Raw genomic sequence first — 12,784 nt, forward strand, 5'->3', positions numbered from 1 at the left:
TGTCCCCCCCCCCCCCCCCCCCCCTTAGACTGGCAGTAGTGAGAGGCAATTCTTTGAAGTCAGGCCTAAAGTGGTTCTTTTGTTTTGTTTTGTGATAACCTTAACAAAATAAGGGAGTGGTGTGCAGGAAAGGCTTGCAGAAAGTGCTGAACAGCAGGACTTAAGAGAGCACTGTTTGTTGTTTTTTCACTCTGGAATAGTTTAGGCCAAGCAAAAGTCTTTGTCTGCTGAGTTTACTTGCGTCTTCAGCTGGTAGTTTATAGGCTTCAATGAAATGTGAAGACTCTCTGAAATGTGCTAGAGAAGTCCTCTGGACCTTTGGAACTGAAGAAAAGTGCACTGCAGCCCCATGAAGTTTTTTTGTGTCAATTGGGTTTTATGGGGGAAGGTACCCTCCCTTTCTCTTACTTTTTTTTAGGCTTACAGCCTTTTTTACTGCTTCAGAAGCCTGGCTGACCATCTTTTATGGCACAAAAAATAATGAAGCACTCAAGAAAGAGAATATGAATTATCGAACTTTGTAGTGTGTTGAGTCTTTAAGGAGAACATTGCTTTCTTTACCCTTTATGCATAGCAGTAAAGACAGGAATGCTTTCTATTCTGGCTCTTCATAACATCACAGGGACTGAATAAAAATAGCAGTCATGTCTTAAAGGCAAGAGCTGCATTTCCAAAAGGCTTAAAAAAAAAAAAAGTTAAAAAAATACCACCACAAAAAAAAGTAGTAGAGACCCTCTAGTATGACATGAGAAAGACCACCTTAATAAAGTGGTTTACCAAAGGATGGATACTAGTGAACTTTTGGGTTTGAACAGGAGTACTTACTTAAAAGTTTTACTGCACTTAATTATCATATATCAAAGAAATTAGGTTACTTTTTCTTTCATTTATCCTAACATTTGATTTTTAGAAATTTCTTTTTTATACTTCCTCTGTTCTTTTCTTTTATCTCTTACTGTGTTGGCCTAGAATAACAGCCTGAATGCTTCTCCCAGTTCCTGGTGCAGACGATTTTGTTTGAGGGGAAGAGTAGGTATTTTCTTGGTGCCTTTTGTTTTCTTGTGATTAACAGGATTGCTATAACTTGTAAGCCATGGCGGTGTCCACATGAAATGTTTAATCTGGAGTTGATTTGATGAAAATCTTTATAGCATGTTTATACTTAAATATTGAGGATGCTAATTGGAAGCGGCAAATTGATAAAGAGCTTCATTTTAGATTAGCTGGATGAATCCATACTACTATGAAATTTGGTGTGAATTTGAATAGGCTTGGATTAGAGATGCATTTGGTCACAGAGGTTTTAAAGAAAAACCTTCTCAAACACATCTATTGTGTGGCTTTTTTCCTCTGGAAACTATTTTGTTGAATGTAACTGTACAAACCCCTTAGATTAAGAACATGAAGTACTATTTTTATTTCACATCAAACTAAAGGTGACAGACTACAGCACTGTGTATGGTATTATTTATGTTGTAAGAACAGCTCTAAAGAACACTGGTTTTGGTTCATTTGCTGTAGGATTCATAAACAAAAAAAGAAAATATTCACATCAGGATTGAAGTTCAAAAATACTTTTTCTCAAATAAGAATTACATATACATGAATATGAGAACAATTTTAAATCATTTAGTTATCCTTTGCCAGCTTACTTGAAAGCAGTTACATTCTCAGGCTGACGTACAAAAAGCATCACTTGTTATTGATTCAGGTTCTTAAAGATTTTTATTGTCCTCAAAATGGACAAAAGTAGTAACTTGCAAGAGTTCTTCACTGGCAGTTTATGCAGATTTTAATCCACTCAGGTGTAGAGTAGAGGTACTCTGCAAGAATTCTGTATATAGAGTCAAGCCTGGGAGAATGCAATTAACTGGCTAAAATGATGTATTTCATAAAAGAATCTTTACTAAGTATAATCTGAGTTAATTTGAAAACTGTACGGTGGAATGTAGGCTTGTTCTGTCCTCCTATGAAATCTTACATTTATTATTCTACTAATTAGTTAGAAAGTTTGAATTGACTTCTATTAATTTTGACAGTATTAACATTTCTGTAGTGCATGTTCTTGCTTTGTACTTATACAGTACCTGGATATTTTACCTTTCCTGTATGTACTTTGGGATAATACATAGCAGGTGAGAAAAGTTGTAAAGTCATGTTTGTCAGAGCTTAGTTTATCTTGTGCATGGCTGTAGAATTGTGTTGTAAAGTGCCTGTGGCATGAGGTGAGAGTTGTCGCACTGTACCAACTAGTGAACTGTGTAAGAACATGCTTTTCAAATATCATCAAACTGTAATCTGTGGGGAAATGTTTTGGAAATTACGTGTTTTTGTATTAGGGTGCTAGACGTAGCCTTTTTCCTTTTTTTTGGGTTGAAATAGTATGTACAGGTATTTCAAAATGTATATTGACTTGGAATATTTTAGGGGCTTTTAAAAGTTTTCCTATTTGTAACCCAAAACCTTTTTGAGAACTTCTCCCCTAGAGACACAGGACCATCACCGGAGCTATGTTCAGATCTGAAATACAAGCATGTACAAAAATCCAGTGGTGGGAATGCAGACAGTATTTCTGGTGTTTCTTCTTGTCCTGTGTCTCTTTTTCCCTCTTCCCTTTCTTTTTTTGGTAGTAATACCTTTTAATATGCTGTGAATTTTTTTAATGTTTTGTAAGAATTCACAAATTGCATGTTTTTTTGCATATAAGATTCTTGTAACTAGAAAATAACCAAGCTGTCATCTTTTGGAGGGTGTCGGTCAATACCATATCACACTTGACCAAAACAGTCAGGAATGATTTCAGCACTATTTCTGCTTGTTCCTTTGTATGCTTTTATGTATTTATTAACTTCATTATCTATCTCTTCTGTTTTAGGATGCAATTCGAAGCCATAGTGAATCAGGTATGGTTTCAAAAGGTAAAATAATTTATATTATTATTTTGTGTTTATTTTCTGGTTCATAAATTGTTTTTCTTCTATTTTTATATTTAAGCCTCACCCTCTGCTCTGTCTGGAAGTCCTAACAATATGAGTCCAACTGGCTGGTCTCAGCCCAAAACCCCAGTCCCAGCCCAAAGAGAGCGAGCCCCTGGATCTAATACACAAGAAAAAAACAAAATTGTAAGTATGGTAATACTTGATTATTTTTTAATATGTTAAAATAGGCTGGGAGTAGTGGTGTGTTGGGATAAATTTCTGTACTTTAAAGGCAAGAAAAGCTGATGGTAATCTCGAATTGCTCTGCAGTGTGTGTATATAATGGCGATATAATTTTAACTAACTTGGGAAGGATGGCACTGTTGCCTTGCATTATAAATACCCAGAACAAAGTGGTCTTGATTGAAAATTCATTTCAGACAGTATTGTGAAATTATTTTTCAGTACAGATTCAAGGATTACCTTTCTAAATTTTTAGGGGCTGCATCTTTTTTAATATGTTTAATATGTTTAAAGTTAGCCTTATTATCACTATTTGAACTGTATAGCCATAGCTTCCATAGAAAGGGGATATTGATAATGCCACTATTTTCATAGTAAAGTTTCTCAAAACACCTCAGGGGAAAAATAGATTTAACAAAATGCAAGTTTTGCCTCAAAGGCTTGATGTAAACTTGGGGGGGGGGGAGGAGAAAGAAAAGTTAGAATAATAATGAATAATATCTCAAATTTTTTGAAGGCTTATAAGGTATAAAAATGAAAGTACAGTTGCTTAGTGGCACACACAGTTGTTAATCGCTTAGACATTTGAGAATTCTGCTTTTGTCTCTTTCATCTATTCCTTTTAAATATGTAAATGAGTTCCTGAATTTTAGTATTGCAGTTTTGAAAAAGTCAGTAAGTTTTGTAAATATTTCAGATGTCTTTAAATAGTTGATTGTAAAATATTTGTTCCTCTCAAGATCTAAGATCAGGGTTTAAGTTTCTAGTGCAGAACTTAATGATAGCTTCTTAAGCAGTTCAAGCCATCCAAGATAATGTTTTGTCTTTTTTGGGGGGGGATGGGGTGGGAGTGTAAACAAACCCACCACCCCTCACAAATTGAGACAAAGAACAAAAGTCCAAACTGCAGGACAAAACCCTTGAGGTTTCAGTGCATCTTAAACTTTTATGAAGGAATTTATTTCATTTTTGGTGTGTATATATATTTGATGAAATAATTGGACTAAAAGCCATGTCAATTTTTGTTCCAGAGGCCTCGTGGACAGAGAGATTCCAGTTATTACTGGGAAATAGAAGCAAGTGAAGTCATGCTTTCTACCAGAATAGGGTCAGGTTCTTTTGGAACAGTTTACAAAGGCAAATGGCATGGTAAGTTCTTGACAAGTGTTACAATCTTCTCAAAATGTTGATATGGTAGGACAGCAATCCAGAAAAAGGTAAAATTGTTTTAATGGTGCTGTGTGCTTATCTACCACCAAAGGTACTAGGTGAGAAATATTAATTTCCTAATATTAGCAGTGGGGAGATTGAGCAAAGAACAGACATCAAAATCTGAATCTCACAACTGCCGAACAGACATCAAAATCTGAATCTCACAGCTGCCATCTACGTGTTCACTATATTGGAGCCAACATTGTTTTCTTTATTACCATGTTCTACAACAGCTTGTTTTCTGAAAAGATTTCCCTTTCCATTAGCAGGGCTGAATCAGCAGAATTGGCTGGGAAATTTCACAGCCCGATGTTAAATTATGTTTACCTTTTCTTTTTAATACCTCTGTGGTTTAATTAGCAAACTTATATTCAAGGTGGCAGGGAAAGGAAATAAGGATAAATTGTCTTTACTGTGGAGTTTTTCTAAGGAAAAAATGGTTGATGTGAGAGTTTATGATATAAAGTTAGCTGGAATACTTTGAAAAGAGGCACACTGCAGAACTACAGAATTAGTTTCCAAATTCAGGGCTTGTGATTTAAAAAGAAACACACACAAACCCCTCCAGGCCCTAACTTAAATAGCATTATTGTCATAAAATAAGCTGACAAAAAAAATTTGGAAACTTATCTTCCACCCTCTATTTTTAAAGAATAAATACTTGTGTGTCTTAAAGCCCAAATATTGTCAGCATCAATGGAAGAACTATTCTTATGCTAAAAGTAATATTCATGAACGGTTAAATTGATTTTCATTATATAAGTGAAATGGAACAGAGAAATCAAGAGAAAAAATAGGTTAAGTAAGATTTCACTAAACAAAGTAATAAATGAGAACTTCTTGTTAATCTTTATTTTAATAAAACATTAGCAACTCTTCATGTATCAAACTTTGGTATGTTAGACAGGAAATGCATGGAGCTACATATTTAGAAAGAACTCCGTTGTGTGCACAGGATGGCTGTATAGCTGTCTCCTAACTTGGTATCGATAAGATTCAGTTCCTCATTTGTGGTTAACTGTTTATAGTTTTCTTGATTTCTCAGGAAAATCGAAGTTAAATTACTAATTTTTTTTTTCTTTTTGTAACCATCATTTGTGGTGTGGTCTTAAAAGATTTAAAGGTTTATATTTATTGCAAGTCTTTTCCTGTTTGGAATTGAAGAAACTGGGAGTTCCCTGCGCAAACTAGTGAAACTGCAGACTTTTTTGTAGTAACCTATTCTAACAGTACAAATGCAGCAATAAAAATGTTTTGGTGAAGCTAAATGAAATTAATTGAAGTGGGAAGATTGCTGCAAACTTAAGTAAAAATTCTAGATTAAGTTAGAGGTGTTGGGTTTCCTAACATGCCCAACCGTGAAAGGCTGTTTGCAATGAACCTTTGGAGAGTACCTGTGGAAGATCGTGTACAACTATATGCAAAAGGTATTAGGTTTCCAATAAGCTTCCCTGATTTAGTCTTCCAAAATAAAAATGAAGTGTCAAGGAGAGTCTTGCTCTGAGCAGCGTGTGTCTCGTTGAACAGGTATCTTGCACTTCCATATTTTTCCAGATTGTTCTGATGGTTAAGTACTAATTTTCATATTTGCACCACTTCTGTTACAGACCCCATTTGGATCCTGTAGTGTCCTGTAGCATGCTTCTAAATTTAAAAGGCGGAAAGAGAACCAAGGCAGTTTAAATGGGTTGGAAGACTACCTATCATAAACACTCACATTTCCCCTTTGACCCTGGTAATCAGTTCTAGGGTTTTGGTGGTTGGGGGGTGGCGGAAGCTGATTTGTCTTCAGATTGCTGCTAAACAAAACAAGTGCTATTGTGTATTTGTTTCTGTAGAGAAAACTGCTTGGGAAATGCCATCAAGCCTAAAAAAAGTGTGGCACCTGATTCAGTAAGAACAGTGTAAGGTTAAAAACATCTCTTCATCTGTGGAGCAAGGATCATAATGGAGAATATATTGAAAAATAATATGAAAACATTTGGCCTGTAATCAGTGGATGCTGCATCCTTGCCTTGTCTGGGCATAGCTCATACCAATATACTTCAACTACTGGTAGACCATCTATTGGTCTTGCACTGTACATCAAGAGAAGTTGCAGTAGGAACTGGCTACTTCAAAGCCTTTGATTTTGATAGTTACATGAAAGTGTAGTCTTTCTATCAGTTATATTCTCCTGTTCTGGTCTGTAAGCAGAGAGATCTGTAAGTTCTAAAACATTATGCATACTGCAAATGCGCGATGGTTCTCTTTTATGAAGATGCTAGAGGATGAAATAGGAAGTCTATTGCATTTACTGAAGTTAAAGGAAGAAGATATAAATGTATAATAATGTGTTCAGTATTTGTGCATCTTTGTGACTTCAAATTATACAGCAAATTAAGCAACTGGTAACTACAGTGGAAGATACTGCAGTTCACTCAGGGTACTCTGAAACTTTCAAGTACCAGTTTGCATATCCTTCTCATATTTTGTTGGCAACATTTTTTAATTGAGCGGTTAGTATTCCTAATGTATTCAGTTATCATTATGTTCTAGAGATATGCTAATATATTTTTTTACATGTATCTTTGAAAAGAGACCATATTAAGAAGAAGAAAACTAGTGATTGTGGTAGCAGAGAAATCTGTCACTGTAGGGATTTTTTTAATGTAGGTGATGATGCTGTAATGCTAAGTGGCAGCAGCCTTTGAACTATGAGATACGCCTATGTTGGAGTATATCACCTCTCAAATCTTTTTACTGCATGTGGACCAAGATTGAAGTTTTGTTTTCCTAAGCTGCTTTCATCTTCCTGTGTCAAGGAAAGTTTATCCCCCTCTTGAATTCTAAAATGCTGTCCATCCATAGTTAAAATGAATGTGGTGCTTGCTTCTTTCACTCAGGAATTGGTGGGTCTTGCTGTTAGTGCTTTTACTTTGTTAAAACAGTCGGCTTCATTCCACTATTACCTTTTTTGAATCAGTTCAATTCTGCTGTTGTCTGTATGTACACTGTGTAAAGGTTTTTACAACTTCATTCTTTGGAAACAGTCTCTAAACAGATAGCACTGGATCATCATATATTCCCCTCTGTATTACTCTTTAACAGATACTGAAATTTAAAGCAAGCACTGACACTGAAAGCAATTCAAATGAAGCTTTTAACTACAATTTTATAATGTATCAGCTTAAAGAACAGTAAGATATTCTGCTTTCCGTAGTCCCCAAATTTGTTATTGAAATACTAAAATCAGTTATATCGTTCATGATTTTTCTGCTGTTCCTGGATAGAAGATTTATCCCTCCCATTCCTGAAATTTAGCAGTATTTAAATTTATAAAGTTTGTTTTTTTAAATAAAGTTTATATTAAAAAGGGATGGGTGTGTATATACATGTATATAGTTTATATATACATATAAACTTTAATATATAAACAATTATATAAAAATACAAAGGTGTATATATATGCGCGCTAAAGCCGGATAGAAAAAGGAAAAGTGATGAAACTTTGGATACTGTTTGGAAGCCGAGAGACTCTGATGTGACTGTGCTTGAAATAATGTGCTGAGAACGCACCTACACTAGAATACCTTCCTTTTCAACAACTATTTGAGATTTTAGTAGCTTCATATTGTGCAAAAAGCATATGTGTTGTTCTTGCCAGCCATAGCTGTTAAAAAATAGAAGGGAAGCATGTGAACAATTAATGACTTTTTCCATTAGACGGAAATTCGTATAAATTAATTGCTTGATACTATGGAAATTGTCTGCTGGAAAATCTTGACCTATGTACAAATTAGTAGAGGTGTACTGTGCACAGATTAGGAATCTAAATATACTGTATATTAATGTTGGTTTTTGGGGGGGGGAAGAAAAAAGCTGTATTTTTAGTAAGTTTTATGGTAAATGTATTTTCAGGGGATGTAGCAGTGAAGATACTAAAGGTTGTAGATCCAACCCCAGAACAGTTCCAGGCTTTCAGAAATGAAGTGGCTGTATTAAGGTGAGTTGGTAGTTTCATTGCTAAATTCTGTTATTCCAAGGCACTGTATTTGACTACTACCCCTCCTTTAAGCCATCTTGCCCAATATTCTCTGTTTGATAGACAAAAAAAAAGCAGATCTCCAGAGAAGAAGAATAAAAAAGAGAGCATAGAGTGATACTTCTGAATATTGTTGTGGACCTGTGAGACAGCAATCATAATTCAGAGTATTTCAGTGGTTCTTCACTGTTTCTGAAAGTTGTCTTTTCAGATAAATAATACTAACATCCATAACTGGTCAGGTCACATTTGGCATGCAGTAAAAGATGAGGATTAATAAATTCTGCCATAATTCTCATCATTGGATAGAGTACTTGAACTGTGCCTTTTAAAATTGCAGCATAATTCCTTTTTTTTTTTAATGTATACTCTGATCTACGTAACTGTTTTCTGCTTTCAAATACTGTTTTTGTAGCATCCAGTTAAAAATCTGTAATTTTAATCCTGAAACTGAACCAGTTAGAGTACACAAGAACTATCTTCTCATCTGTTAATGCCTTCACAGTTTATAATGACCCTTTAGTTTCCTGTTGGGATTCAGTCTTCTATCTAAAGTTGTCACTTTTTCACAGCTTTCAAGGTAATTTCTGTTACCCCAGTAACTTTTTCTAATACCACTTGCAAGCATGAACGTTGGTTACCAATTTCAAAACCCTTGAATTTCCATTACATCTTTTTCTTAAAGGTTGATTTAAAATAATTTCCTTGGAACTAAAAGGAAGTATTTTAACTAAAAAGCAGAAAATCAGCTGATTTTATTTAAAAATTATATATTCACAACTGTGGCGTATTTTTATTATTTTTAAAACCAAACTTTACACACACATCCACCTAGCAAAAAGTTTGCAGGAAAATTGTGGTTTTGGACTCAAAAGCTGAAATATGTTCCTTCAGCCAGGAATGCATTTTTAAAAGAATTTGAAAACATTTTTCATAAAGATACTAATTTCTTTTTCTGCTATTTTCTATTAGGAAGACTCGGCATGTTAATATTTTGCTCTTTATGGGCTACATGACTAAAGATAATCTGGCCATTGTTACACAATGGTGTGAAGGAAGCAGTCTGTATAAACACCTGCATGTTCAAGAGACCAAGTTCCAAATGTTCCAGCTCATTGATATTGCTCGGCAGACAGCACAGGGAATGGAGTGAGTAGGATAAACAATGCTGGCTATTTTTGTTCTTGGAATGGTGTTTCCCTTCTCTTCCCCAAACCCTAATATGTGGAGTTACTGCACTAAAATAGTAACGGATCAAAATGGTATACCAAGTAAAGATTTTGTGCAGCCTTAATTCAGCACTGTTGTATGCATTCTTAATTTCATTTAGTATTTTTTTTTTCCCATGGATCATGGCCTTAGTTCATGTTAGACCACTAGTCACTTGACAGTCAGCTCTTCTGTATTTCATCTTCATTTTTAGCTTGAGGTCTTACTGTAATGCACTAGATGATATCCTATTCTAAACATAGAATTAACTTTTTTTTTTCCTTCTTCCCTGTGTTACTTACTATAACGTTGCAGTGTTTGGCAAACACTAATTCATATGCATTGTACTTCTGTGGGATGAGGGAATGGCTGTTCCTAGTCTAAGGCTATGGGACTCACACTTGGATATATTTTGGAAGCATTCTCCAGATGTCTGAGTTGATATAGTAACCACCTCACTACTCTTTCAGACCATGTTATAATGTTCGTAGCATAGAAGATGCTGACATGGGCTGACGCTGTCAGTGCTCATCCATTTTGTAGATCAGGACCCAGGTTTCCAGTCAGACACCCAGAAAACTAGGGACATGTATTGTGACTGCAAATTAAAGCAGTTTGTAAAAAGTAAACCTTAGCATAGCATACAAATTTCATGTGTGTGAGGACAGCACCCAGTTTTCTAGGGTATTATACAGTTACATAACAGTGATGCCACTCTTCCTCTTCCTGAGGTTTATTTACTGCATCGCTTCCACTTTCTGTAATGCATAAGGCAGTAGTCATCAGTGAGTGCTTGCTACGTTTCTTTTCCCAAAGTAGCCGCATTCTGTAAATTGACTAAAGCAAGAGGTCTGTGAAATGGTTCAGTATGTAATAAACTGTCACAGTGTCTATCAGTAAATTGAAAGGCTAAGTTTATGTGAACAACCTTCATAATGGCACTCTTCTGCTTTTTCTTTTACAGCTATTTACATGCAAAGAATATTATCCACAGAGACATGAAATCCAATAGTATCCTTTCCTAACTTAATCATATTTCCTTTAATGTGAGAGTGATTTGTTGTTAATATGGAGCTTTTGGGGGGGGGGGTGAAACAGCTATTTCAAAAGTGTATAACAACTAATGAGTAATTCTGATTGGTGAGTAAGAAGTTACTTTTTAGCAAGGACTTTCATAGAACATTTGTGCTTGCTTACCAAACTGTTGTGATAAAGATGAAAAAAGATGTGCAATAGTTGTGTTCTAGAAGTGTCTTATTTTACTTAAATGGTGTTTATGCAATTCTCTTTTACTCAAATGCTGTATTGGAGAGAAGTTGTGCTCTTTGCTTGATGGGAGATACGTGTGTGTGTGCATGCTGATGTATGTGTGCACATGTGGGGTTTGTTACTGTTCCCCATATATTTTTAATAAATCTAAAACACCTTCACATGACTGGCAGAAATGAAGCCAAAAATCTTACTTTAAACTCAAGAAAAGGCAACCTTTTCCCACTATATTTCTTGAAAAAATATAAATCTAGTAGTGCATTTGGAATAAAAATGTTGTGAGCTGACGTCTTTCACCTTTGAAAATGCCTGCTTTCGAAATTGCCAAGAAGAGCATCCATTCAGCTGGCAGCATCCGTTGTAACTTCCTTTCATAAAATATGAACAGAATGCTTTGCAAATGTCATCATAAAAAAATATGCCAAATTAAGTAGTTCCATAATGTAAGGGGATTCCCATTTTCAGTTAAGTTATAAAAATAATCATTTTGGTATATAGGAGGTCAGGAGTTTGTGATTCCTGATAATGATGACCATTTTTGTGAAATAAATTAACTCTTCTGACATGGAAATGAGAACTAGGAGTCTGTCATGTTTATATTTCTGAATGATCTTTTTGAACTTAAAACATTCTTAAATTAAATTGTAAAATGGTATCTTCTTAAAATAACCCCAACAAAGAAAGTGCTAGCTGACAGTTTTAACAGACAAATCTATTAAGTAGATAGATTACAAATAGTATGGACATGTGTATTTCCAGTTGAAATGGTTAAATCATAGCTAAATCTCTGGAGGTCTGCCAGAGAGCTTTATGTAAATAGATTCTGATTTTTGTTTCTACTTGTAATTGTTTTTTCTTAGTTCTCTGTTTTGAGTTGTGTTGACTTCTATGTTGTTTCCCTATGTGTCTATTGACATCAGTTATTTAAGTACCTGCAGTCACTGACATTAATTAACACAGTTGATTTCTGTCCTAACTCACCATAAAGATAAATGTACAAATAATGCTGAAACATCTGGTCTCATTTAGTCTTAAATGTTAACTTGCTAAAATGAATGCCATAAAATTACTTTTCCTCTGTTTAACATACAACTTGTAGCAGGTTTAAAAAAAAACAACAAAAAACCAGCAATATTCTTGGATAGTTGGCTTGCATTTGTGATAACCTGATCAGACACTTTGTAATCATGTCAGAAAATTCAGAATTGTTTACTCAAGTTTTCTACAGAGTTTCTTTAACAAATGTTTAGATATATTTCTTCACGAAGGCCTCACAGTGAAAATAGGAGACTTTGGTCTGGCAACTGTAAAATCCAGGTGGAGTGGATCTCAACAGGTGGAACAGCCCACTGGCTCAATCTTGTGGATGGTAAGCAAAACATTTCACTGCTTTTAAATAGCTCGCTTTCATTCGGTTAATACATGTTTTGTCAGTTGAACACTATTTTAAAGCTTTAAATCTAAATGAATCAACATATGTTGTTAGTACTGTGTAGACTTTTACTCCAGTTGTAGGACAAGTTAAAATTGAAGAATGAAGTGCTGGAGTGCTTAATTGTCCAGAGTAGACACCATTCACCTAAGGATGCTCCTTCTAATTTTCAGAGTTATTTTAAATATTTAGGGCAGAGACAGGGCTGTCAGTGGAACTGTGAGGAGCAGTTCCAAGGGAAGAGGAGAGCCTTTCTCCTGCTGTAATCTTGTCTTTCCACACCACGGGCTTGTCTCACTGGAGAGCAGGCTTTAATCTTCTTAATGGTGGCTTTGTGGGATCAGCGAGACCCTGTCTTTCTTTACGTTCTTCAGTGTGGCCTCTTCTTCCCCTGCTCCCTGCTTGGGACTTGGCAACATTCCTTCTCACACACTTGCTGATCGCACATTTGGCAGCTTTGGCAGGGCACTGGGGAAA

General features: G+C 35.2%; 1 protein-coding gene across 3 annotated transcripts in view; it reads left to right on the top strand.

Moving 5' to 3' along the window:
• RAF1 (Raf-1 proto-oncogene, serine/threonine kinase) overlaps nucleotides 1–12,784 on the top strand; it is a 47,619-nt gene that overhangs the window by 27,144 nt on the left and 7,691 nt on the right. For 2 of the 3 annotated variants that reach the window (XM_010584429.1, XM_010584430.1), the window contains 7 exons: nucleotides 2,876–2,903; nucleotides 2,995–3,122; nucleotides 4,193–4,310; nucleotides 8,274–8,358; nucleotides 9,370–9,546; nucleotides 10,571–10,617; nucleotides 12,126–12,244. In XM_010584429.1, the coding sequence (XP_010582731.1) occupies nucleotides 2,876–2,903; nucleotides 2,995–3,122; nucleotides 4,193–4,310; nucleotides 8,274–8,358; nucleotides 9,370–9,546; nucleotides 10,571–10,617; nucleotides 12,126–12,244 (702 nt within the window). Of the gene's footprint in view, nucleotides 1–969; nucleotides 1,030–2,875; nucleotides 2,904–2,994; nucleotides 3,123–4,192; nucleotides 4,311–8,273; nucleotides 8,359–9,369; nucleotides 9,547–10,570; nucleotides 10,618–12,125; nucleotides 12,245–12,784 lie in introns of all 3 variants that reach the window. The other variant, XM_010584428.1, reaches the window with a different exon arrangement.

This window comes from Haliaeetus leucocephalus, unplaced genomic scaffold (genome assembly GCF_000737465.1).
Source record: "Haliaeetus leucocephalus isolate CR32 unplaced genomic scaffold, Haliaeetus_leucocephalus-4.0 Scaffold984, whole genome shotgun sequence".
Classification (NCBI taxonomy): Eukaryota; Metazoa; Chordata; class Aves; order Accipitriformes; family Accipitridae; genus Haliaeetus; species Haliaeetus leucocephalus.